Genomic DNA, 27,364 nt, shown 5'->3' with positions numbered 1-27,364 from the left:
ATAAACATGGATTTTTGAGAACAAGATACAAGATGAGCAAGGATGACATCCCGGTGTCGAAGCGCATGCTCTTTAGACTGGGCCAGGATTAGCCAGTAGTCTATGTAATTCACAATTATGCCCTGGAGTCATTGTGGAGCCAGAGCTGCACCCATGCATTTTGTGAATGTGCAAGGTGACAAGGCTAGGCCGAGTGGAAGAACCCGATACCTGAAAAAATATGAAAATATGCATCCATGAGATCGACAGTGACAATCCAATTTTTGTCTCGGAGCTGAGACACAATCATCTTGATCATTAGCATCTTGAACTTGTATGTTCTGAGAGAATGGTTCGGTAACACTAAGATACAATAAGGTTCATTAGTTAACATTAGTTAACTATATTAGTTAACATGAACTAATAATAAACTGCACATATACAGCATTTATTAATCTTTGTTAATGTTAATTTCAACATTTTCTAATAAATTATTGTAATCTTGTTAACATGAACAAACAATGAACAACTGTATTTTTATTAACTAACATTAACAAAGATTAGTAAATACAGTACCAGATGCATTGCTCATAGTTAGTTCATGTTAGTTAATACATTAACTAATGTTTAACTAATGAACCTCATTGTAAAGTATTACCAACGGTTCAGACCTTGAAGATCTAAAATTGCACGCACCCCCCCATCTTTTTTTGGGAACCAGAATGTACTGATTGTTGTAGCCTGCCTCTCTCTCTGGGAGGGGAACTTGTTCTATGGCCCCTTTGACTAGAAGAGATTGCAGCTCTTGTGACAGCAAATGCACTTGTTCTGGTTTCATGGTAGTGGAGACCACGCCGTTGAAACGTGGAGGGCTTTATTCTATTGTCTTTAGGACACAAGGAGAGATACTTGGCAGTAGTTTCCACACTGCCAACTTCTCTAAGAAAGTTCACTAATTTTAATACTTCATCATGAAAGAAATCTGGAATAAATGCAAAGGTGTTGTGTGTGCTGTGTAAACACGATGGATATTGTAGTAGATAGGACCACTTTGGCAAGTTAATTGAGTTTATTGAAACACAATTTATCTTTGGCGGTATGGTTCCTTATAGGGGTTCTCTTGCTCCAAAATTAATTGAACATACTTTAGCATTAACCCCCCAGAACCATCAGCTTGGAAATAAATAGACAATTAAAACACTTTAGTAATGTCTTTTTAAAGCGAACAGTGGTAATCGTGTAAATAAACAGGTTCCACTTCAATGCATAGAGACACCTTGTAGAGGGGGATCTATCAGAAGTGATGGTGTCTACTACTCTGAGAAAGCAGGTCCTTCCTCAGAGGAATGGGCCAGAGAGGGGCTGTCACGAGGAGCAGGTCTGGTCGCAAATATATGAGAATCGGAATATTAGATAGACTATTGTAGTACAAACAATGTTCGTTAGTGTAGGAAGGAAGGGGACAGGGTCGGCGGTTAACTGCTGACTGAGCTTTATTTCAAAATTCAGAAATGTCAAACAAAAACTGTGCAAGGCACAAAACAAAACAATCCCCAAAGGGCTTCACTCCAGTCACGGCATATACAATCCACAAAGGGCTTCACTCCTGGTCACGGCATATACAATCCACAAAGGGCTTCACTCCAAGTTGTCGTGCACCAGCGGCTCAGCCAGCAGTCCCCCTCTCTCTCACCGACTCCTGCTTCTCACGGCGTTTTAACCTGTCTCCGCGCCAATTACTGAAACGAGAAACAGGTGTTCGTGATTTACATTTAACTCGCTCACTCACCAAAGATCTCCCGATGCTCTCTCCCGCTGCAGACCTCGCTGAACCACGCCCCCCTCGCCACATACCCCCACCGCCCGACTCAGGCCGGGGAACCGTCCGGCCTGCAGCCCCCCCCCCCCCCCCCCCCATTCCTGGAGAGGAAATTGGCCACAGCCATCTGAAATTGGCCTGTGGACCACCTTGAACTTAAAAGGCTGTAATGCCAGATACCAACGAGTGATCCGCGCATTGGTATCCTTCATGCGGTGGAGCCACTGCAGGGGAGCGTGGTCCGAACAGAGAGTGAATTCCCGTCCCAGGAGATAATAGCGGAGGGTGAGGATGGCCCACCTAATAGCCAAACACTCTTTCTCAATGGTGCTGTACTTAGCTTCCCTCTTTGAGAGCTTGTGGCTAATGTACAGCACCGGCCGTTCCTCTCCCTCTATCTCCTGGGACAGGACAGCACCCAGCCCTCTGTCCGACGCGTCAGTCTGCAACAGAAAAGGGAGAGAAAAATCAGGAGAGTGAAGCAATGGCCCGCCACATAGAGCAGCCTTTACCTGGGTGAAGGGCTGCTGGCACAGCTCCGTCCACTGGACCGTATCTGGCGCATCCTTTTTAGTTAGATCAGTCAACGAGCTGGTGAGGGCCGAATAATTAGGAACCTCCTGTAATATCCCGCCAGCCCGAGGAACTGTCTAACCTCCTTTTTGGTCTTGGGGCGCGGACAGGTCGCAATCGCTGCCGTCTTATCAATTTGGGGACGCACCTGTCCATGCCCCAAGTGGAAGCCCAGATACCTTACTTCCACGCGCCCAATCGCACACTTCTTCGGGTTGGCCGTGAGCCCGGCCCCCCTCAGCGATCTCAGGACGGCCCTCAAATGCTGCATATGCCGCTGCCAGTCATTACTGAAGATGATAATATCGTCCAGATAGGCAGCAGCATATGCACCATGGGGCCGCAAAATTTTATCCATGAGACGCTGAAAGGTAGCCGGTGCCCCGAACAGCCCGAACGGAAGGGTAACGAATTGGTGTAATCCGAACGGCGTCGTGAAAGCTGTCTTTTCTTTGGATAATGGCGACAAGGGGATCTGCCAATACCCTTTCGTTAAGTCCAGTGTCGAATAAAATCGAGCCGTACCTAGCCGGTCAAGCAACTCGTCCACCCGAGGCATTGGATACGCGTCGAACTTCGACACTGCGTTCACCTTGCGGTAGTCCACACAGAACCGAACTGAGCCGTCCGTCTTGGGAACCAAAACTATCGGGCTCGCCCAGTTACTGCTCTATTACTCCCATTTCAAGCATAGCCTCTAATTCTGCCTGAACTACATTTTTCTTGTGTTCAGGCAATCTATACGGCCAGCTGCGAACCACCACGCCCTACTCTGTCTCGATGTGGTGCTGAATGAGGTTTGTACGGCCCGGTAGGGGAGAAAACACGTCTGCAAATTCTGCTTGTAACTTGGATAAATCAGTGAGCTGTGAGGGCGAGAGGTGATCTCCCCCCGGGGCCAGAGCGAGGGACTGTTTTCTGATATTCGCCTCTGGCCCGAGATCATCCTCTCCGCTAATCACCGTCGCCAGCATCACTGACTCCGCCTCATTCCATTTTTTAAGGAGATTGAGGTGGTAAATCTGACGTGCTCCTCTCCTATCGGAACGCACAACCTCATAATCGAGCTCACCGACTTGCCGTGTCACCACAAATGGTCCTTGCCACTTTGCAAGTAATTTTGAGCTTGAAGTGGGAAGCAATACAAGCACTTTATCTCCCAGTGCAAATTTGCGTAAGTTAGCTCGTCTGTCATACAGTTGGATCTGTCTGTGCTGGGCTTGTAACAAATTCTCCATAGACAGCCGCCCCAATGTGTGGAGTTTTGCTCTCAAGTCCAGCACATACTGAATTTCATTTTTGGCCTGAGATGGACCGTCCTCCCAAGTCTCTCTTAGGACATCTAACACCCCACGGGGCTGGCGTCCAAAGAGAAGCTCGAAGGGGGAAAACCCCGTGGAGGCTTGCGGGACCTCTCGCACTGCAAATAACAGAGGTTCCAACCACTTATCCCAATTTTTGGCGTCCTCTTGAACGAATTTACGAATCATGGATTTAAGCGTGCTATTAAACCGTTCGACCAGCCCGTCCGTTTGTGGGTGAAAGACGCTGGTACGCACGGATTTAATGCCCAACAATTCGTAAAGTTCGCGTAACCCTGCATTAATGGGAGGGGGCGCAACGGCGCTTTTGGGGTGGCCGGTGGGTTAACCAACTGACATTCTCGACAAGACGCGCACCACCTGCGCACATTCTCGTGAATGCCCGGCCAAAAGAATCGGGTCATGAGACGATTTAGTGTTGCCGTTTGTCCTAGATGCCCAGCCATCGGGTTAGAATGAGCCGCGTGGAAAAGCATTTCCCTGCGGCTCTTTGGAACTAATAATTGGGTCGTATCTTCTTTTGTTTGAGTGTCTTGGGTCACTCGATACAACCTATCTTTTATGATTGCAAAATACGGATAAGAAAGTGGGCGTCCAGGCTGGAGAGGCTGACCATCGATAGTGCTGACCTTTTCAAACGCGTTTTTTAGCGTCTCATCGTGAGACTGCTCCAGGGGAAAGTCATCGTGATTTGAAAGAATAAGTCTTCCAATTTCGCTCTGTTCCCCTGAAGCTGAACTCACTGGTCCCTGATCAGTCTCTCCTGCCTGTACTGGCACCTCCTTATCCCGTGATTTTTTTCTCCCAAGAGGCATCCGAGCATAAACACCCCAATAATTTGTTAAATGCAGGCCAATTTGTACCCAAAATTATCGGATGCCGGAGGTGCGGATTAACTGCCACCTCCACGCTATGCTTTTGACCCCTAAATTGAATAATGACGGGCACTAACGGATATTCCACCACATCCCCGAGCACACACCTCACCTTAACCAAGCGGCCTGCATCCAATGCCCCGGACGAAATCAGGCTTTGATGCACCGAGGTTTGGTTACATCCTGAGTCCACCAAAGCCTGATAAGTACCCCCCTTGACACTCACAGGTATTTGGTACTCGCCAGCTTGACCGGGGGCAGCCTGCGGATCGTCCGGGACCCGGATCAACGTCCCAACCTCCATCACTGGACACCTGTCCACAAAGTGCTCCGGGTCCCCGCAACGACAACAGGCCAGCCCAGACCTGTTGCAGAGAGAGGGGAGAAGCAGGAGCGGAGTCCGGCCCGGCGGCAGGGAGTCCCGCCCCCCTGGGCGGGGCTCTTGGTCCATAATACGGGCCCTGTTCCGTTCCACCCCGCCCCCGGGGTGGAACACGTGGCGGGCCGGGCGGATGAGACCTGGGTAGAGGGACAGGTTTAGAGAGAGAGGGGGAATTAAAAGAAGGAGAGAGAGAGGCAGATGGTAGGGGTTCGCCGACCCCTTGGCACGCCGCCATGTGGTCCTCCGCCAATTCGATGGCTGAGTCCAGCGACGTGGGGCGGTGGCACTGGACCCACTCGGCGGTTTTCTTGGGGAGCCGAGTGATGAACTGCTCCAGTACCACGCGATCGATAACCAGGTCCACGTCGCTTCCCTCAGCCAATAGCCATTTGCGGCACGAGTCCCGGAGCTGTTGGGCCAACACGAAGGGCCGGCCGGACTCGCCCAGGTCCAGAGAACGGAAGCGTTGACGATGCTGCTCGGGGGTCCGGCCGACCTGCTGGACGATGGCCCGCCGAAGATCGTCAAAGACCAGGAGGTTCTCTGCTGGCAGCTGCTGTGCCGCCACCTGCGACCAGCCACTTGCCTCGGCTGACCGCTCGAACAAGTCGAGGAAGGCCTCGGGGTCGTCACATGGCCCCATTTTGTTCAGCGGCAGGTGGGTAGGCGCAGCCGGCTGCCCGATGGTCTCCTGGCGAACCTCCCGGTCAATCCAGCTCCGGAACCTCTCGCGGTCCTCCTGCTGGGCCTGCACGATGGCTTGGAAGCTGCGTTCTTGGTCGGTGCGCAGGTCCAGCAGGGCCTCATGTTGCTCCTAATGCAGGACCGCGAGGGAGGCGATGACTTCCGCAAATGTCGAAGGGGAGGACGAAGATTGCATGGCAGCGGCCACCCAGCTTCCTTCCCGGGTTTCGGCACCAGTGTAGTACAAACAATGTTCGTTAGTGTAGGAAGGAAGGGGACAGGGTCGGCGGTTAACTGCTGACTGAGCTTTATTTCAAAATTCAGAAATGTCAAACAAAAACTGTGCAAGGCACAAAACAAAACAATCCCCAAAGGGCTTCACTCCAGTCACGGCATATACAATCCACAAAGGGCTTCACTCCTGGTCACGGCATATACAATCCACAAAGGGCTTCACTCCAAGTTGTCGTGCACCAGCGGCTCAGTCAGCAGTCCCCCTCTCTCTCACCGACTCCTGCTTCTCGCGGCGTTTTAACCTGTCTCCGCGCCAATTACTGAAACGAGAAACAGGTGTTCGTGATTTACATTTAACTCGCTCACTCACCAAAGATCTCCCGATGCTCTCTCCCGCTGCAGACCTTGCTGAACCACGCCCCCCTCGCCACAACCATGTTGGCATTGTTTGGTTCCCTTTAGTCACATATTATTTAGGGTACATTGCCTGTTAGAATGTGTAGCCTAGCTCAGGTTGCAGTTAGCTTCCCACAGCTATTGTTGGGTTAGAGCTGGTTCCCTGTATGGTAATATGCATTCCTTCTCTCAGTAGTGTGTGAAAGGTTTTCCACAGAATGCATGGCCTGATGGTTGATATGGTCTTGGACTGGCTGATGCCACGTGTTTACTAGGGTAGGCCCTAATAAGGCCTCCTGAGTTCTGCTCTCCAGGATGCCCATCTCTATGCGTGGGTCTGAGTTGCTCCTGCCTTTCTGCAGTCACTCTTACCTGCTCTCTTCTATGAAGAATGCGTTATAAATATTCTGTACTCAGACAGTGTTGGCCAAGACTAAGTTTGTCCTATAACAGACCAGGTCGGCCTCCCTGGTGGCATTGAGGGTGACTTAGTTCCCCTCTAGTGACTGGCCGGGGTTCCTTTCAGTTCTCTGGCCACATTCCCTTAACACTCTGAGGTCTGAAAACGCGCCGACGCGTTTTGCAGGTTTTTTTTCACATTGCAGCAAAACAGACTTAAAATACTCCGTCATTTTTTGTCATAGAGACATAAGTAATATATCAATTGAAACTATAGAATATCTTCTTTTATTTGTATACACTCAGAGTAAAAACAAAATGTTGTGCTTTTTGTAAAATAAAGAAAACTAACATGATGCGTGATTTCTCCTCTCCCTCTGAAGGAAGTCCAATCTGATAGTTCTCAGAAAATGAACTGTAACTTAGTGAATACTAATCACAGAAAAATTAAACTTATGTCTAAAAAAACGCTAAGATGTCAGGTTTTAAATCATGTAAGTCAAATCGAAAACAAACCTTCTGTGTTTATGTAATCTGTATGAAAAGAGAGCCATATCAGAAGTCCGTGATTCAGCTCATTATCCGGCCACATCCACGGAGCCAGCGCTATTCAGACGCAAATTCAGTCAATACATGCATACATCGTCTCAATCGTGTATTTATTGTCTTGAAAAGTGTTTATCTGGATGTAAAAGTCATGGTTAGCGAGCTCTAGAAGACATGCAGTTAGTTCCTGTTTTCTTTTCTTCTATAGATGAATTTTAGATGAGTTTTTGTTTATTTAGCGCCCTCTGGCTGCAGTATGAATTGGAAACTCCATTCATGGAATAGCCTCTTCTTCTTTTAGATGAATTTGTGGACTAAAAATGCACAGAGAGCGCCCTCCGACTTCAAGTATGAATTGAAAACACCAGCGCTCATAGTAATGACAATGAATATTAAATAAATATAACTCCTCTGTATAGAAAATTTACATAACCATATGAGAATCCAATATTTCTCCAAATGTGCATGCTTTTAAACTAAAAGCCTATATTCAGACTCTTTGCATCACAGAAATACATTATATTTTAAAGTATAATATAAAACCATTACTTTATATTGTAATAATATTTTTCTGTATGTTTCATATATCATGATGAGCTTGAGACATCACAGAAGGTTTTTTTTCACAGCCTACCTGACTGAAATGCCTCATTAATATGCAAGTCATTTCAGCTCATTACTATGCAATTCTTTTGTCTTCTCAGGTGGAATGGCCCATTATTCAGTGGTGATTCACGCCTCCACGCATACTGTGTTTCTTGGCAAAAAGTGTCTTACAAAAACTTAATCAATATATTGTTTTATATGAAGGAGTAGGCAGCATAATTTTTACATAATTTTGAAGCAAAAACTCTAGTTTACAACCTCCAATACCCTAAAGTATTGTAAACACAGATTTACTATACTTTTTTTTGGCCTTATTTCAGTGACTTAAGTTTTTTGTTTTTTCAATAACCACGCATAAATGTTATTCCTTCAAAAACACAAACATGTACATACATGTTCCTCACATATTATTGTAGCCTAGTTTGTGCTGAATACAGTGTAATGACACTTTTTCCATTAATATGTTTATGAACAACTGAAAAAAGCACAAATGTCAGGGCATGTCAAAACTTCCCCAAATCAGCCTCAGACTCCAGAGGGTTAAAGGGACCACTTCCTCTTCTGAAAAGTTGGTTCCAGATGCCTTTAGCGGCCTTGGTAGGCCTTCTGCGGAAGGCCTTCTTGAGGCTCAGCTTGGGCTATTGGCCATAGGGAATGCTGTCACTCACAGCCTTTGTGTGACCCGAGGGTGAGTTGCTATCTGGTGTTTCATTCAAAACTGCTTGACGTTTGTCTAACCATCTTTTGGCATGCACTCTCCTTAAGCATGGCGGCGTGGGTATATCGTTCCCCAATGCGCGATTGAACGCAGAGTTGAAGTTCCCTTCGAAAGGGAATGTCTCAGGTTACGTATGTTACCATAGTTCCCTGAGAACAGGGAACGAGACTCTGCGTTGCCCTGCCATGCTTTGGGGCTGCCTGCTGAAGAGTCCCTCAAGACGAAAAGATACTGACTGGTTCTCTAGGCGCTCCTTATATACTTCCGGGTTGCGCTATGATGAGTTTTTTGATACTTGGCTTTCAGACATCAGCTCACGTGTGACGTTCCCCAATGTGTGATTGAACTCAGAGTCTCATTCCCTGTTCTCAGGGAACTATGGTTACGTACGTAACCCGAGACGTTTTTCCTTGTACTCCTGTTTATTTTAATTAAAAATCTGTTTGTTGAATTCTCCGTCGTTGTACGCTTTGTCTACCAACATGTACCGTTACAGTTATTTTTTTTTTTTTTGCCGCACAAAAAGTTTTCTTGTCGCTTTATAACATTATTTATGACATTATTTTCATTTTTGGGTGAACTAACCCTTTAATAGAAGATTATCTCAAACAACAGAATTTGTGGCATAATGTTCATTATATCATTTTATTTTAATCCTTTTGTATAAAAAAAAAAAAAAAATCTGAGTTACACTGAGTTTCAACATGAGTCAAAATCTATTTTTTTGTTACCAAAATGCCACAAATTCTGTTGATTAAAAGATTAATGTTCTACTCAGAATATGACTTAAAATGGCAAAAAAAAAAAAAAAAAAAAAAAAAAAAACAGTTATATGTAGTTATTTTGTGATACTATGTAATTTTATGATAATATTTTAACAGTTGAAAGGCTGAGAAAATGTTTTTCCATAAAAGCCTTGCAATGCCTTGCTGCCAGTTTTAATAAATATTTACTTACAGCAACATTGACTTGATTTGCATTTAAATCAATATATTACAGTTTAATGTAAAAATGTTTCTTTTCAGTATTTTCAATGTGAAGCTACAACATCATCTTCAATTTTGGGGGTATTTACAGGATTTTATTGGCAACTTTAGTTTAGTGAAATTACAAAATATTGCTGTAAAATAATAAATTTAATTCAGTGTTAATGTAAAAAAAAAAAAATACAAATGACTGTATTTCACATACAACAATTAACTGTAAACTGCTTTGCAGTATTATACTGTAATCTATTTTACAGCAATTAACAACATTTTCACAGGACTTTATTGGCAACTTTTTTTGCTAGTAAATTCCTGTAAATTCTACTGTACATTTTTTACAGTGTATCACTGTGTATCAAGTGCTGAGGAACTGTCTGGAGCTGAAATTCCGATATGTTAATGGACGTTTCCATTCTGTCGCACGCTTAAGTGGTAGACCAATCACAATAGACTGGGCCATCTGATCAGAGCAGAGTAAGCTCTCAGAAAGGAGGGATTTAGACAGACTTAATCCTTTATTAAACCATTTTAGATACTGTGAGCAAATAGGTGATGCTGCATTGTATATTTATAAGAATTTTTTTTTTTTTTTTTTTTTTTGCCTTCGATGCATGTAAAGCTATTGTAGGAGACCTTTTACATAACACAATATGGACACTTTAAGAACAATTTCTCAGAACTTTTTGCACCTTTTTTTGATCACCAGTTTCATAACATAATCTCTTTGGCATGCCTTGTAAAGGTGTCTTTAATATCACAAAAGAACAACTGCATGTATTTCAAGCACATCTAGGGCGATTTCTGCAGCTGAGGTGGGAGCCAACTGAGATTAATCAAATTGCTTTGGAGGAAGTGCACTGCAGTAACAGTGCAAACACAAGAGGGTCAGCAGTCCTTTTACAGGCCCACTGTGTAGAAACAATTTATCCTTCAGATTCAAGTGCTGGCCTTGCGCTAGTCGCTATAAATAACACTGTAATGGAGAAATAAATCAACTCTCTGTTTAAAGCAAGTACACACATGTCTGAGTGAATGTAATTGCTATGTATCATATTGTAACAAATGTATTGCATTCTCAGAATCTCACTGCAGATTGTGACATCAAATTCTCGGTTTAATCTGGTAAATTTTTTGTTTAAGCCATTAAGTGCCACTTTTTTCTAGTGGTTTTGTGGTTGTGCATCATTTCTGAGTTTCTAAAATGCACCTTTAGGCACATTTTTAATGTAGTTCCAAACGTAGGTTCGGGAGGAGCCTAAACATTCAGTCCTGTCAATCATCATTACGAGCGTATATAAGCAGCAGTCACTGCATCAATCCAGCGACAATACTTCCAGCATCCCTCCTCCTCCCCATCTCCTCCTCTATTTCTCTTATTCTCCTTCTATGCAGTACCGAGCTCGAGCTGAGCCTCGGGTTCAAGCCTCCTTCGAGGACAGCAAGCCAAGTTTGTTTTACCATTAACCATTCAGACTGAATGGGCAGGCGAACTTGTGAATACCACCACAGAGTTCTCAGATGTTCGGTCCTGCTTGCTGCCATCCTTGACTTTGGTTTTGTGTTTGATGTCTGTTTGTCTGTCAAAGAGGACTTGAACTGGCCTCAAGCACCATGTTGGTTTTCAATGGTCAATGCACTTTCTTTTCGATGCTTATGAGCAGCATTTTAATGTCTCTGTCTTAGTGTGTGGCTGTGCACCAGTTTATTTCCACCCATCTGTGTGATTTATTGTATAATGATCCCTCAGGTGTTAATGTGTGTCACACATACAGTAATTCATTCATATTTACGCTATAGTCAGCAGCACTTGAGATGAGGAATGGACCAGTGGGGGATGGCTTAAGGTAATGCAGCTGAAATAATCAATTTTTGGTATTTGACATGTTGCCAAAAAGCACTTTAACCTCTCCAAAATGTCTTTTTGACTAAAATGTTTGGTGTCAAATTGATTTAGCTCTGCGGCCATGAAAACTCAGTGGAGATCACAGCCACCATAAAAGGACAAAGGATTTTAAAAACACATAAACAAGCTTGAATCAGGGGATTTTATAAATTATGATAAAATTTAACATTAAAATTTTACATTGCCATTCTAGCACTAGTTGTACCCTAAAATTAGCTATAATCATTTGTATCTGTTTGTACACAGTTGGATGAAATTACCAGGTCCAGTCTGATTGGCTGACACAACTTTCTCGCGTTGGAAATTATTCATAATTATTCGTAAACACACTCAGGTTAACAGTAAAAAAAAAAAAAAACTGGATGTGTGTCAATACGTTGAATATGTATATCAGGTCTTAAAGAGACTGCAGCCTAATACACCTGCTACTGTCTGTGTCTCTTATGTTAATCAAACAACAAAAGACAAATATAAATTTGTAATTTGCTTTGTGTGTGTGTGTGTCCATTACTAAAATCTTTTAAAATGACGTTTGACCCACTGTTCGTAATCAGAAAGTAAAACATATCATCTGACTGATTAAGACTGTTATAGTGAGCTCCATGTTGTCTGTAATAAGAGATCAGATGATGTCCTCAGTGTGTAATTAGGCAAATGGGGCTGCTGTTAATGTCAATGCACATGGGGTCACATTTCATCATTCTAAATGACTAATATTTCAGTTACCCCTGCATGAGGCACATATTCAAAGCTTTGGCACTGTGGTGCTATTAGATTTGAATGCTTAATCAGTTTGAATCCTTGCCAAAAGTAAAGAGACAGTGTAAAAAAGACATTGATGGACAGGCATTAATGGATGATGTAAGCCATCAGTTATCGGCAGCCATTTGCAATGATGTAATGGCCACTAGCATTTAAGGTCATTGGTCTACAGTACGAGCTAATGGAAAACTACACATACAGCTTTAGAACATCAAAATAGCCTGATCCTGCAAAGATGGAAACTTTTATTGTCAGTTTTGGAATATCAGGGAGGAAGACTTTGGTTGCTTTGTCAGCGTAAAAGGCAGACGTTATGGGCTGTTGTGATCAATAAGGGCTGTCGAACCCGATCAAGCCACTGGATTAACATGATGTTCTTATTAAGCTGTGAAATGAAGTCACAGAATCAAGTGGAGTGAGCAATCAGATTGTGCTGACACAGAAAACCTCTTCTTGAAGAGATGTCTGAGTCCATTTGAAGTGTGGAGCAGCTCCCTGACATTTCAATGAAGGCAGTGCTTCCTTCTGCATCTACAATTCAAACAAATAAAAACTATTTTGAAACATTTTAGGTTTACTGACAGTTAGCAAACCTTACAGTTTGCTAACTCGATTTTGCTGTTGCAGCTAAACTAACTTAAAGTGCAAAACACTGACAAAATATAACAGTTGAAGTGTGGTTTAAATGAAAATATCTAAACATATTTATCTGGGCTCACCCATTTCAAATTAAAGAGTATACACGCTCTGCTTTAACCGCACAAAATAACATTAAAGTCTGAATGATGTGCATGCTACAAGAGATTCAGAAGTAAATGAAATATAGTCATCGGCATAATTTTGGAAGTGACAATGGCAACATTTATTTGTGTATGGAATATCCTGTAATATAATTCCATGTGTTGATTCCCAATGTTGGTATGTTAACCAAGAAAAATAGATGCCGACAGTGTAAACCACTTTGTGTTAGCCTTTTTTAACCAAACTAACATTAGCAACCACGGATGTATTGTATAGTACTGCACATTAACCATCATACCATGTGGCTGGGTGAGCTCTGACCAGGTTCGTATCAAAAGTCTGGCATATGTCAGCGGAGGGTAACACTTTATTTCAATGGTCCACTTTAAACATTCTAATAACTATACGTAACTTTGCAACTACATGTCAACTACCAGTCATTAGAGTATTAGTAGACTGTGTAAGGGAAATAGGTCAATTTAGCTCAAAGGGAATTATTCATTAATTTATAGGAAATTACTATTTTTACGGCCAAACAAATGACTCGTCAAGCGCTTAGTTGAACGTAGGGCTGTAGTCAAGTCCACCTTTGTCGAGTCCAAGTCAAGTCCAAGTCCAAAAGGTTTGAGTCCAAGTCAACACCGAGTCCAAAGAGGTTCAAGTCCAAGTCAAGTCCAAGTCCAAAAGGTTCAAATCCAAGTCAAGTCCGAGTCCAAATGAGACAGTCAAGACAGAGACAGAAAAAAAAGAATCCTCTTCAAGACCACATACATAACTATTGATAATTTATGTGATGCGAGAGACAGCATATCTTCTATTCTAATATAATAATTTTGCATTATTATTTTTTTGCATGATTACTTGTTTTTAAATTAACTTCAGCTGCGGTTCCCAAACTTTTTACAGTTGCGTACCCCCTGAGGCATTTAACATTCTTCTGCATACCCCCTCTCTTCCCTTAGACTGCTGCAGTCACACCTTTTCCATTAAGGGACAATATTTTCCCTCTTAAACTGAAAAACTTAAAGTGCTTTTTTTATTATTTTTTTTTTTACCTTTATAAATACCTTTATAAAATAAATAATGTTTTCAATTAAAAATGTCCAAAAGAGAAATAAGCAATGATGTTAAAATGAGTGATACTTTTAAATATTGAACTAAACCCACCAGTAGGTGGCGGTAAGCATCGAGTCATTTATTCATTCAGTAGTGAAGCAAGTGGATGTATTTTTGAAAGGGTAATTGAATCATTGACTCTCATGGTTTTTACACAGCCAAAGATTCGTTCACAAAACATCGATATGAGTCTCAGTTCTGCTGTGGCTTTCATTTGAACTAGAGATGCACCGATTGCAATTTTCTTGGCCAATTCCGATTTCCGATTTTTGGATAGTGTGATCTACCGATACCTATTTCTGCCAATTCCCATTTTCTTTCTAAGGACTGTAATTGACAGTATACAAACAAATATCTACTTTTCTTCAATGCAAAGTTTTATTTTCATAAAAAAAAAGTAAAACTCTGTAATAAAATAAGAACAAATAAAAAAAATTGCAAACAGCACAAATAAATGCAATAGAATATGAAGCTACGAAACTAAGTTTTTCAGGTTAAGTAGGTTTTTATTCAGGTAAGAAGTACTACAGAAATTCAAGTAATCAAATGTAAAATAACACATCCAGTGTTATTTTACATTGGTTATAATTTCTGTATTCTTTATTGTAAATATTAAATACAGATTTTATTCTTACTATTAAAGTTAAAAACTTATTAAGTCAAGAGCAGAAAGTGATTTTCTTTGACTTTTGTTATTTAAATAACAGGACAGACAGCAGCAGGAATATTGGACTGCTGTCCCTTTAAGAGTTTATGAACGAACCCAATACAGTTACACAACATGCGTTCTCTTTCTTAGCTATTTAATGATCCAAAACTGACTGTGTGTATCTGAATAATCTGAATAATGTATCTAAATTTTACATCTTTGAGGCAAGCAAAGACTGTAGAGTCATTGATTAAACTTTGTGGCAAAACTTAACTTAGAACACTTGACTCTCAATGGAAAAGAAAAGAAACTAATTGAAAGAAAGAAAAGTAAGTGAGACGAGAGTAATTAGATGGCTTGAATGAAGCTGTTTGTTCTTAACCCGTTTCCATCTCCCAAATCTGACTCTGTCGTTTTGTTTGTGTCCTCAGATTTTAACCTCAAAACGTTTGTCCAGCCTCCCGGAGGAGTCTTTAGTTCAGGTGTGATTAAAGTAATATGCTTGTGGGTGTTCTCCTGACTTATATATACTAACTTTAGGATAACTTTAGGAATATAGAATTAAAACCCTCGGACACTGACGAGTTCTTTTTCTCTTTCTTTATTAACTTTTTTTCCCCTCTATCCATTCTTTCAGCCCTTGGCTCGTTTTTTTTTTTTTTTTTGTCACAACATATGCAGGCTCCTGGATAGGATCTTGACTGCAGTGGCATATCAATTGCCTGGAGCTGCTGGCAATGATTCTTGCCCTGCGCCGGTTTTGACCTTTGTTGCCTGATTAGCTCAGTGCTTTCTTTCCTGCAAGATAGGTTGGAGTGGAGGCTGTCCCCCTCCACCTTGAATGTGTTTGTTGCCACCATTGTGGCACATCACATTGCAGTGGCTGGTAGGTCCTTTGGAAAGCATGACCTAATTGCCAGGTTCCTGAGAGGTGCCAGGAGACTAAATCCTCCCAGGCCATATCTCATCCACTCCTGGAAGCTCTCTGTGGTGCCCTCGGGATTGCAGAGGGTCCCCTTTGAGCTGCTGGAGTCAGTTGAGCTAAAGTTACTGTCTATTAAGACAGCACTCCTGACTGTGCTCACTGTGCTCCTCTTTATGTAAGTGAGCACAGTCAGGTGGATGTGCCTAGAATTTGGGCCGAATTACTCTCACGTAGTCCTGAGACCCCAGCCTGGATTTGTGCCCAAAGCTCCCACCACTCCCTTTTGGGACCAGGTGGTGAAATTGCAAGCGCTGCCCCCGGAGGAGTCAGATCCAGCCTTGGCTTGGCATTGCCTCCTCCTGGATGTTGGGGCACAGTACCTCTCTAGAAAACATCTGCAGTGCTGCGGGCTGGGCGACACCTATACCTTTGTGTGATTTTACAATCTCCGGGTTGAACCTGTTCTTCCTGTGTGTTGGGTATAAACAGGTGAAAGGTGGGAAGGCTGGCTCAGTGTCTCACTTGCAGTGCCATTCCTCTCTAAGAAGGTGAATCAAGTGCCTCTTATGCTCCTACATGTGAGTTCTCCTGTTGGTGAACCCTGGATTGAGTTCCTCCAAGCATCCTTCGGCAGATATGGCGGAGGCATCCGATGTCAGGCCCGGGCGGAGTGCATGCTGGTCGGTCAGTCATTGTACTGGGCTAGATGCTCTGTAGATTGTGATTCCCCTTTGGTAATACCATATGTGTATTTTTCCACAGTACAGTTTCCTGGATGGTAAATCCATATCTTTCCTTTGGCAGATCTTGCTCTGCCCCTCTGTGTCTCTAGTAGTTCCATCCCTTTTCAGGTAGGATCTACCACAGAGATTCCTCCATATGTAGTACTGCCCCCTGGTCAGTCCATATGTATATTTTTCACGTTACCTCCCTACAGGTAGGATGTGACCTCCATAGCATCCTTCTCCATTGGACTAGATATGCTCCCCCAGCGTTAACAACTCTGGTCATGGCTGAAAAAAAGGGAATTGAGTATTGAAGCACTCTTCCCGTGAAATAAATTATATCTAAAGGAACTGCAGCTATGATCGTCATCATGGTAAGCCCTGTCCCTTCCACCCCAAAACAGGCTCGGAGGATTCAAATTTTGGGCTTACATGGGGCACTGGGTAGGTTATGACTTAACGAAAGCAGTTGCCAAAAGGGCATGCTATAGCTTGCCAGCATCAACATGTTTTCCAACCAATACTCCTATAAGGTCGTTTGTCACTTCCCTGAAATACGACCCATAGGAGCGTTTATTAAAGTTGCGCCCATATCGACAACAGGGCACTTTCATTTTAATTAATGAAATATGACCCATAGGAGCGTTTGATAAAGTTGTGCCCCTAATGACAACAGGACACTTTCATTTTAATGCATTGTTCCCTTTTACCTTATAGGTTTAGGGGTGGGGTGGGGTGCGTGTAGTCGTTAATACAAAAATGAGGTTTACTAAATGGAAATAGGACAAATGGTGTAAAAAGTCCACAGATTGCATTTAAATGAACATGCATTTTGATTGGTAACGACAGTCATACGCCATTTCATGATGACAGAAGTAACACGACACTGTCATTATTTTTACGCCAGACAGTCTGCTGCATTTCCACCACTTGTAACACAGTTCAGTGGTTGTGGCGCTTTCCATAGGGACCCCTAATGTCGTCACTCGATATAACATCGAATGTGATTGACTGACCGATTGAGAGAACAGAGACATTATGTCCTCCTGCCACAATCCCGAACCACTGCTGAATGGCCAGGACCACATCTCAGCTCCTCAGCATAAACCTGAATGAGTGAGTTGCTGGCAAGATTATATACCTGTATGTCCAGGAAGGACTCACTCACGAATTTTCATTGGCCATTTTTATACTACTCAGAGGTGATTGGAGCTCCTAAGTATGACCCCTAATGTCATCACTCGACATTACGTCTCCGTTCCATCCATTAGGGAATGAGGGTTACGTCAGTAACCTTGACGTTCTACTGACTTTAAGTTAAGAACTTTACATGGATGAATCAAGCACAATAAGATCTATAACATACATTTAGAAAACAGATTCATTTTGTGGCGATTTTTTATTTCAGTTTTATTTTTTCAATATTTCAGTTGTTTTTGTCCAAACAGTGAAAGTCAGTGGAGTCCAAAACAACACTGTATCATGATGTACAGGTACATTCGATTGTATGGATTATCAAGAAAAAAAAAAAAAAAAAGAAGGGTGGGGACTTAAAAGTAGAGGCAGATGAAGACCTGATTAAAGCGGACTAAATTATTGGAGAAGTCCTGCATGTCAACAGAGAGAAGTTTGTCCTTTCACCAGAAGATCAAATTAGGACTTTTTTTTTTTTTTTTTAATTAATTAATTAATTAAGAGAGAGAGAGAAAAAAAATAAACTTATGTACAAATGAATCATCCACAATAGGATCTATAAAAGACATGGAAATGGGGTGAATTTTCTTTTTATGTCCATTTTAATACTATGCAAATCATTTGGTTATCATGACCTGAATTTTTCAAAAAAATAATTTTGTTGTAGAGGCTGTTATTCCCATAAACACTGTGTGTGTAAGACAATTAAAACACTGCTCATTAATCTCTACTCACGTGGATTGTCTGTTCCTGCTCATTGAAGTTGATTTTACTTGATATTCTCATCAGTGGCAGTAGGACAGACTTCTGACTGGATCCATATGGTTGGGTGGAGGGATCCTGCTCAATGACATCAGTGTCAACAACAGCATACAGCATATCAAGTTCCATCAACATCAAAAGGAAACATGCAGTGTGTTCTTATCAGCTCACAGGATGTTCGTCACAGTGGCTTGCTCAGGCTGGCTAAGGAATGTTTTTTTAATGCTTTCATCAAATTAAATTACAGTGTTTTGATATGATCTGTGTTCTCACGACTTTTTGCGCCTTTGTTCTTAGACATAAAAATTCAAATATCTCTGTGCTTTGCCCATATTTAAAGCCTGTTTAATTCAAGTCTCATATTTGGAAATATAAAATATATCTTATTAAAACTTACACACAAGGCTAAGGAAAACATTATGACCTTGCTTTATACTATATGATTTAGCATTACTCATGCAATAAAACCCAGCTGGCATTATTCACAAGTGAATCAACGTCATGGATCAAGGTTGAATGTTCTTGAGTTTGCAAATCAAACCAACATTATCACAATGTAGTTTCGATGTCTTTTATAATGTCTTGTTAAAAATTCAGTGTTGATTTCAATGTTGAAGTATTTGGTTGACCTTTTTATGACCATTTAGCATTAAACATAGTTTCAATGTTTGTTTGTTTTTTTTTCCAATACTGAAACAACAACTGAAATTATTTCAACCACATTTAAACACAGAGTCAGGTGCCAGCTTGGAATACATGCAATTTGTTTGCTACAGTAACCAGACAGCCCAATATCACAGGAAAATATAAATATTTTACAAGGCTGTGATTTTGTATAAATTTGAATCAAATGAAAATGTTTGATTTTTAGAAAGAAAAATAAAGTAAGTATGAAGGTCCACCCCGAACCCCACCCAACCCTAAACATAACGGATACTGGGACGTAAGCAGATCATACGAAAGCATACGGATGAGATAATTTATACAAATTAGCCACCAATTTAATTGCCAAAACATAAAATAGTTACAAATTGTCATGAGATTGTTTTGAAGAAGAAAGTAATTAGACAAGACAATAGGTGCGTTCAACTTTAGCTGGATATTGTTATGATACAGACGGCACGGAGGCAGAGGTAAAAGCAAGTATGGTGGTTTATTTGAGAAACAGCAATGAGCAGGTGAGTAAATGGAAGATGGAGAATTCAAATGAGATGATAGAGGTTTGATACTGTCCTTGTGATTGCAGATGGAGGTAGAAGTCGAGGAGATGGAGAATGGCTGACGAGGAACACTCACACACACGGAAGGAGGAACACAGGAGGGGAACTGGAGACAACGGAGCGATAGGGATCGCTGGTAGCAGGTAAGTAGCAGGTAAGTAGCAGGTTGAGTCCTTGAGGTTCGCATACATGAGGATTTACTACAAACGAGACCGGACAACTGGTGTGTGTGTGAGTGTGGGTTAAATAGTGCTGGTGATTAAGTGGCTGATGATGTGCAGGTGGCGATGATTAGAATTCCGGTGATTGGGTGCGTGGGTATTGACGGGAGGTGGAGCCTGACGTGTCTGTGACAGTCCCCCCCTCCCACGGCCCGCTCCTGAGGGCCGAGGACCCCGACGTCGTGGTGGCCGACCTCGAGGGCGTGGGGCAGGTCTGTCCGGGTGGCTGGAGTGGAAGGCTTGTAGCAGGTTGGGATCAAGGATGTCGTTCCGCGGGACCCACGACCGCTCCTCTGGCCCGTAGCCCTCCCAGTCGACGAGGTATTCCAGGAGACCACCACGGCGCCGGGAGTCCAGAATTTCCCGAACCTCGTAAGCAGTCCCATCCTCCAGAAGAAGTGGAAGGGGGGGCTCGGCGGCTGTCACGTCAGGCTCTGTGGAAGGAGAGAGAGAAGGGTGGTGAGGTTTGAGTAGAGACACGTGAAAAGTGGGATGAATCTTATATTCAGGAGGAAGCTGAAGACGATACGTGACGGGGTTGATCTGCTGAAGGATGGTGAACGGGCCAATGAAGCGGGGACTCAGCTTCTTGCATGGCAGACGCAGTCTGATGTCCCTTGTCGACAGCCAGACCTTCTGCCCAGGTTGGTAGTTGGGAGCGTTGGAGCGACGAAGGTCGGCTGTCATCCTGCGTCTGCGCAGGGCCCTCTGCAACTGATGGTGGGCTGAGTCCCACACCCTCTCGCTCTCCCGGAACCAGTAGTCGACGGCAGGAACGTTGGAGGGTTCCCCGTCCCAGGGGAACAATGGGGGTTGGTAGCCGAGTACGCATTGAAAAGGTGTTAATCCGGTGGAAGGTTGACGGAGAGAGTTCTGGACGTACTCGGCCCAACCCAGGTACTGGTTCCAGGAGTCCTGGTGGCCGTGACAGAAGGTACGCAGGAAGCGGCCGATCTCTTGGATTTTCCGTTCCGTCTGCCCGTTCGTCTGAGGGTGGTATCCCGACGATAGGCTGACGGTCACACCCAGGAGCGACAAAAAGGCCTTCCAGACTCGGGAGATGAACTGGGGGCCCCTGTCAGATACAATGTCCTCGGGGATTCCATAGTAGCGGAAGATGTGGTTGAACATTAATTCAGCAGTAGTGAGAGCGGTAGGTAGACCTTGGAGAGGGATCAGCCGGCAGGCCTTGGAGAATCTATCCACTACCACGAGTATGCAGGTATGACCATCAGAAGGTGGGAGATCCATCACAAAGTCAACTCCCAGGTGTGACCATGGTCGCTCAGGAACGGGCAGAGGATGGAGCTTGCCGGCCGGCAGATGACGAGAGCTCTTCGAGATGGCGCACTCCCTGCAGCCCTGCACATACCTTCTGACATCCCTGGCCAAGTTGGGCCACCAGAAGCGTGCTTTAAGCAGCGAGAGGGTTCCATTGACCCCCGGGTGACCAGTGCCAAGTGATGAGTGAGCTGCGTGGATGAGTTGAGTGCGTCGTGCTCTGGTGATGTACTGGAGACCTTGAGGGCAACCCGGCGGAGTGTTGGAGGAGGCTGGGTCTGAAGAGTCTCTTCAGACCATTGGATGGGACTCACAAAGATGGTTTCTGGGAGGATGGTTTCAGGAGCTTCAGACTTCTCATCAGCAGCATGGAGACGGGATAAGGCGTCAGCCTTGAGGTTCTTGGAGCCGGGACGATAGGAGATGGTGAAATCGAATCTTGAAAAGAACATGGCCCAGCGGGCTTGTCGGGGGTTTAATCTTTTAGCAGCTTTAAGATACTCCAGGTTTTTATGGTCGGTTAGAACTTGGAAGGGGTGTTTGGCTCCCTCCAGCCAATGCCTCCATTCCTCCAACGCGAGCTTGACGGCCAGGAGTTCGCGGTCACCGATGTCATAGTTGACCTCCGCCGGGTTGAGCTTGCGGGAGAAGAAGGCGCATGGATGGAGTCTACTTGGTTGCCCCTGCTGCTGTGAAAGTACCGCTCCCACTCCTGTGGTAGATGCGTCTACCTCTACGATGAATGGCCGGTTGGGATCAGGGTGGACGAGGAGGGGAGCGGTGGTGAAGGCTTCCTTAAGGGCTTCAAAGGCTTGTGTGGCTTCTTCGGACCAGGACAGAGACTTGGGCTGATGGCATAGAAGGTTGGTGAGTGGGTAGACGATGGAACTGTATCCCTTGATGAAACGGCGGTAGAAATTGGAGAAGCCTAAGAAGCGTTGGAGTTCTTTTATGGTAGTCGGAGTGGGTCAGGACCGGATGGCGTCCACCTTCCCCTCATCCATCCGGATGCCACTGTGGTCAATGTAGTATCCAAGGAAGTGGACGGACGACTGTTGGAAGGAGCATTTTTCCGCCTTGAGGAACAGCTGGAACTGCCGTAAGCGTTTGAGGACCTCCGCAACGTGGTGGCGATGTTCGGCCAGGCTCCGGGAGTAGATGAGGATATCATCGATGTACACCAGCACAAACTTATGGAGAAACTCCCGGAGCACCTCATGAATGAAATCCTGGAATACGGAGGGGGCGTTGACTAGTCCATAGGGCATGACCAGGTATTCATAATGGCCAGTGGGCGTGACAAAGGCGGTCTTCCACTCGTCCCCCTCGCGTATCCGGATGAGGTTGTACGCGCTGCGGAGGTCCAGCTTAGTGAACACAGTGGCACCACGGAGATGTTCCAGGGCCGCTGGGACGAGGGGAAGTGGGTAACGGAACTTTATGGTGATCTTGTTGAGTGAGCGGTAATCAATACAGGGCCGCAAGCCTCCGTCCTTTTTGGCCACGAAGAAGAAGCTGAAAGCAGCAGGGGAAGTAGACGGACGGATGTATCCTTGCTTGAGGGCCTCGTCGATGTAGTCCTCCATGGCCTTCTCCTCTGGCACAGATAGGGGGTAGATCCTTCCCCGTGGCACTGGTTCACCCGGTAGCAGATCTATGGTGCAGTCCCATGGCCGGTGTGGAGGTAACTTGGAGGCTCGTTGTGGGCAAAAGACATCGCTGAAGGGGGCGTAACAGGCTGGGATGTCGATGGATCGTTTCTCGATGGGGCTTTCAATGGAAGTGGCACAGATGGAGATTTCTTTGGTACGTGGAGATGGAGGAACAGGAAACCCGGAGAGGCAGGTCGAGAAACAGTGTTCGCCCCACTTCAGGATCTCGCCCGTGCGCCAGGAGATGGTTGGGCTGTGGAGTTCGAGCCACGGGCACCCTAGAACCACGTCAGCGGTGGATTCCTCCAGAACCAGCAGATGGATATCCTCGACATGAAGGAGGCCTATGCGGAGTTGCAGAGGACCAGCACATCGGGTGATCTTTTTGCGGCCTAGGGGTTTTCCGGTAATGGAGTGGGCTTGATAGATACTAGGCGAAGGCGAGGTTTTGAAGTTGACGGCAGAGGGACCCGGAGATGAAGTTCCCGGCTGACCCTGAATCGAGGAGCGCAACAACTGGAACAGACATATTGGCAGCAGTAAGGGTTACAACGGTGGTGAGTGGTTTCATCTGGATTAAAGAGGGAAGGATGGCACTCACCAGAGGTCTTGGAGGGCGTGTTGGGCATGCGGAGAGTACATGCCCGGGAGAGGCGCAGTAGAGGCATAAGTTCAGGGTCAGCCGGCGTTGTCGTTCTGCAGGGGTGAGTCGGGAGTTTTCAACTTGCATAGGTTCGCTGGCTGGTTCTGGGGAGCTGACGGGTTCGGACCGACGGAGGAGAGGTTGAAGAGGTGGCTGGCCCTGGTGCTCTTCAAGACACGACTGCATACGAGTGCCCACACGGATGGCGAGTTGGATGAAGCGTTCAAGGCCGATGTTGTCCTCGTATGCAGCGAGATGCAATCGCAACTTTGGTTCTAACCCCTGGCGGAAGGAAGTGATGAGGGCTTGTTCATTCCATCCGCTACTGGAAGCCAGGGTACGGAACTGCAAAGCATAGTCACTCACAGCGTTAGATCCTTGCTTTAATTTATAGAGTTTCTCACCGACAGATGAATCCGAAAGGGGTTTTCCAAAGACTTTGCGGAAGTGAGAGACGAAGGCTGAATAGGATTTCACCACGGGGTTCTTTTGAATCCAGAGTGCGTCTGCCCAACGGAGAGCTTTACCTTGTAGCTGCGAGATGATAAATGCGACTTTAGAGGTGTCAGTGGGGTAAAGTTGCGATTGCATCTCCAGGACCAGCTCACATTGCAGGAGGAATCCGCTGCAATCCTCCGCCGATCCTGAGTAGGGCGCCGGCCTGGCCATGGGACTGGCGTGCTGAGTTGGAAAGTGCAATGAAGAAGTGACTGGGGAAGCGGCGGCAGGTGCTGGTGACGGTGGTTGTGGTGGAGTGAGTGCTCGGCGCAGCGCGCTCACGAGCTCCTGGAACGGGTCTTGTTGGCTCATGCTGATCTCTAGCCGTGTTTTACTGGTCCGGTCTTCTGTTATGATACAGACGGCACGGAGGCAGAGGTAAAAGCAAGTATGGTGGTTTATTTGAGAAACAGCAATGAGCAGGTGAGTAAATGGAAGATGGAGAATTCAAATGAGATGATAGAGGTTTGATACTGTCCTTGTGATTGCAGATGGAGGTAGAAGTCGAGGAGATGGAGAATGGCTGACGAGGAACACTCACACACACAGAAGGAGGAACACAGGAGGGGAACTGGAGACAACGGAGCGATAGGGATCGCTGGTAGCAGGTAAGTAGCAGGTAAGTAGCAGGTTGAGTCCTTGAGGTTCGCATACATGAGTCTGTACTACAAACGAGACCGGACAACTGGTGTGTGTGTGAGTGTGGGTTAAATAGTGCTGGTGATTAAGTGGCTGATGATGTGCAGGTGGCGATGATTAGAATTCCGGTGATTGGGTGCGTGGGTATTGACGGGAGGTGGAGCCTGACGTGTCTGTGACAGATATAATGGAACGGCGAGATTTATCTCTTGCAGTCAGGGAGGAGATGAAAATGGATACATGAAGTTGAACTTTCTGCTTCTTGTAGTGACTCATACGTGGTGTTTGAGCTGCTCTGGAGAAGCTGCGTGGAATGAGCCAGCTGGTTGCTCTGGAATCACTCCTACTGTACTTTGATGGCATACATTATAGTCATGTGCCATCTGTGTTGTCTCAAGTCGGACAAAATTTCTAACTGACATGCACTGCTTCAAGTGAGACGCTGATCGGTCTGTACGCACCTATTAGCCGGGCCTTTATTTATCTATATATATGTTTGGTTGATTGATCATGAAAAGTATCACAATTGTTTACCTTGCTGATACTTGTTTATGATTGGCATTAGCTTTTTTACATTATTTCTCAATTAGCAAGTGAAATTACTAAGCTAACTACATATAATTATGATCGTCTATTTAAACTGTCATGAACTCATTATTGGTCCCACTCCCACCTTATATTAGGTGGCCTTAACTACTATGTACTTACAACAAAAAATAAGTACAGTGTACTTATTGTGTTCATATTGTATCACAAAACACTTTTGCTGCAATTGAGGTGGACACGGGTAAGGTTAGGGACAGGTTTGGTGGTATGAGTAGGTTTAAGGGTAGGGGTAAGGTGTAAGGGAACGGTCAACAGTGTAATTATAAATGTCATTACAGAAATGAATTACAGATGTAATTACATGATGGTATTTTTTTGTTTAATTTAAGTACAATGTAAAACATGTATGTACACAATAAGTGTATTGTATCAAATGATTAATTTAAATGTAAGTACATAATAGTTAAGACCACCTAATATAAAGTGGGACCTCAAAAGGAAAATGAAACACCTTTTGTGGAAAGGCAGTCTCTCATACTGCCATGATGTTTCATATGGAGTGGAAATTGTCCCAAAATAGCTTTCTTGTCATAAAATGACAGATTGAAATGATTCCCCACTCCAGGGAATGTTTTTTTGATGCTTGTGCTGTTGTACATTTCTCAGTGGGGCAAATACACTACTATATTTTATAACTTCATAAATTACTATTTTAGTGCGTATTGAATTTTCCAATATTTTGCTTGGTTGTTCAGTTTCCCGTCTGCTGTGAATCTAGAAAACACTTTTCTTTAACTAGAGGCAAATCTACCAACATTGAAAGGCTTTTTTTTTTTGGTTTAGGTGCCGTTGGCATTGCTAAAGGCAAAGCTACACGTTGTTTTTGGTCAGCTCTTTCATCTTCTCTTTCAGCAGTGCTCCCTAGAAAATTAAATGCAGCAGATGTAGTTCTATGGTTTTCCTGTTTTTTTCTTATTTCTTCTCTTTTTTCTTTTTTAACTTTCTTCTGCCCCAGATCACTCAATCCGGGTTAGAGAATGGGATCTGTTCCCACAGTAACCAGCCTGACAATAGGAGCACTGTCTGCTACCGATTCTTCTGTTTCCCAGTACATTAGCAGACTAAACACTTCCCTGACCACTGTCAGGGAGGCGTGTTTGTTTAGGAACAATGGAAGGAGACAGGAACAGGAGACATTTGTTTGCACTGTTGGTCGTCACTGGGTGACAGATCCTGAGGCTCCTCTGGGACCGTCTGAGAGATCAGTGCCCTCTGTTTTATCCTCAGCCAATACCTCAAACTTCTATCTTGCCGGTATAATTAGAAGTCTGTTTCTTTGTCCAAAGACTTTTTATTCTCTAATAGAAAAGGGGGGTATAAAAGACTGTTCTGCTTTTGTTCTACTTGTCCATTGCTATTTAAATATTTCAGTATTGATTGTGCTTGAGAGGCTCCTCTCCAACTTAGATTTTCTGACCATTTCTGAAAAACTATCAATCGAAATACACCTTTTAATAATGTGTTGTTGTTTATTTATTTAATTATTTATTTGTTTGTTTTTCCATATCCAGGTCATTATCAAAATATTGTAACCAGTGTTGAGGGTAACGCATTACAAGTAACGAGTTAAGTAATTAGATTACTTTAACTAGTAAAGTAACTACCAAAGTAACGCATTACTTTTTCAATTTACAACAAAATATCTAAGTTACTTTTTCAAAAAAGTAACGCAAGTTACCGTTTCAGATTTATTGACTGACAGCTCTCCTTTCCCCATGTTAAGTGAAATAAAGTGCAGAGGTGTTGTGTGAAAATGATGTTTATTGTAGTTCTAGACTAAATGTGATCATGCATTTACTCATCTCATTTGCACAAAAACATTCAGTATTCCTCAAAATGAATAAAAACAGTGAAATGTGACCTCAGAATTTTACGCAAACCTGTAATAATTAACTATATTAAATTACACAAATATACTTTATATATTTAATCTCACTTTATTAACCAATGTATTTGCTGCTGACCTTCAGTTACCTAATTCAACCACACTATTAAGCAAAAATTACTTTAGATTAGATTTAGAAATAAGAGTGTTGAACTTCCTTCTCCTGTATCCTCCTATTCTTCTTCAATCCAGAATGGCAGCACAGCTAAAAGTTTTGTTTGAGTTGCGCGATCTACTGTTCAGGCGTAAATATGCATTTTCTTCAGCTTGAGGCTCATTCATTTCACTTTTAGTGTGAAAGGGCCCAAAAATAGAACTTTTTTGTTATAATTTAAAATCAAACAAAGCAAGCCCAGCCCAGGTGAGAAAAAGTAACACAAAAGTATAATGTAACAATACTTTAAAAAAAAAAAGTAACTAAGT

General features: G+C 43.8%; 1 protein-coding gene and 1 long non-coding RNA gene across 4 annotated transcripts; both read right to left on the bottom strand.

Annotated features, from left to right (window-relative positions):
• Nucleotides 1–1,406: 1,406 nt before the first annotated feature.
• On the bottom strand, nucleotides 1,407–6,031 carry LOC125251852 (zinc finger protein 213-like). Of its 3 annotated transcripts, none has more exons than XM_048164962.1 (2): nucleotides 4,795–6,031; nucleotides 1,407–1,718 (listed from the first exon to the last, which is right to left on the bottom strand). In XM_048164962.1, the coding sequence occupies exons 1-2, from the start codon at nucleotides 5,591–5,593 to the stop codon at nucleotides 1,696–1,698; spliced, it is 822 nt and encodes a 273-aa protein (XP_048020919.1). In that variant the 5' UTR covers nucleotides 5,594–6,031; the 3' UTR covers nucleotides 1,407–1,695. The 3 variants fall into 3 exon arrangements, 2 of the variants coding, with proteins under 2 accessions (XP_048020919.1, XP_048020920.1); XR_007181089.1 differs by lacking the exon at nucleotides 1,407–1,718 and adding an exon at nucleotides 1,912–2,241 and having other exon boundaries at nucleotides 4,681–6,031; XM_048164963.1 differs by lacking the exon at nucleotides 1,407–1,718 and adding an exon at nucleotides 1,912–2,241.
• A 4,060-nt stretch (nucleotides 6,032–10,091) lies between these two features.
• On the bottom strand, nucleotides 10,092–19,827 carry LOC125251856. The gene is made up of 2 exons (XR_007181090.1): nucleotides 18,270–19,827; nucleotides 10,092–12,715 (listed from the first exon to the last, which is right to left on the bottom strand). It is a non-coding gene; the product is annotated as an uncharacterized LOC125251856 (long non-coding RNA).
• Nucleotides 19,828–27,364: the final 7,537 nt, after the last annotated feature.

Source organism: Megalobrama amblycephala, linkage group LG17 (genome assembly GCF_018812025.1).
Source record: "Megalobrama amblycephala isolate DHTTF-2021 linkage group LG17, ASM1881202v1, whole genome shotgun sequence".
NCBI lineage: Eukaryota > Metazoa > Chordata > Actinopteri > Cypriniformes > Xenocyprididae > Megalobrama > Megalobrama amblycephala.
This window is presented reverse-complemented; position numbering and strand designations above follow the sequence as displayed.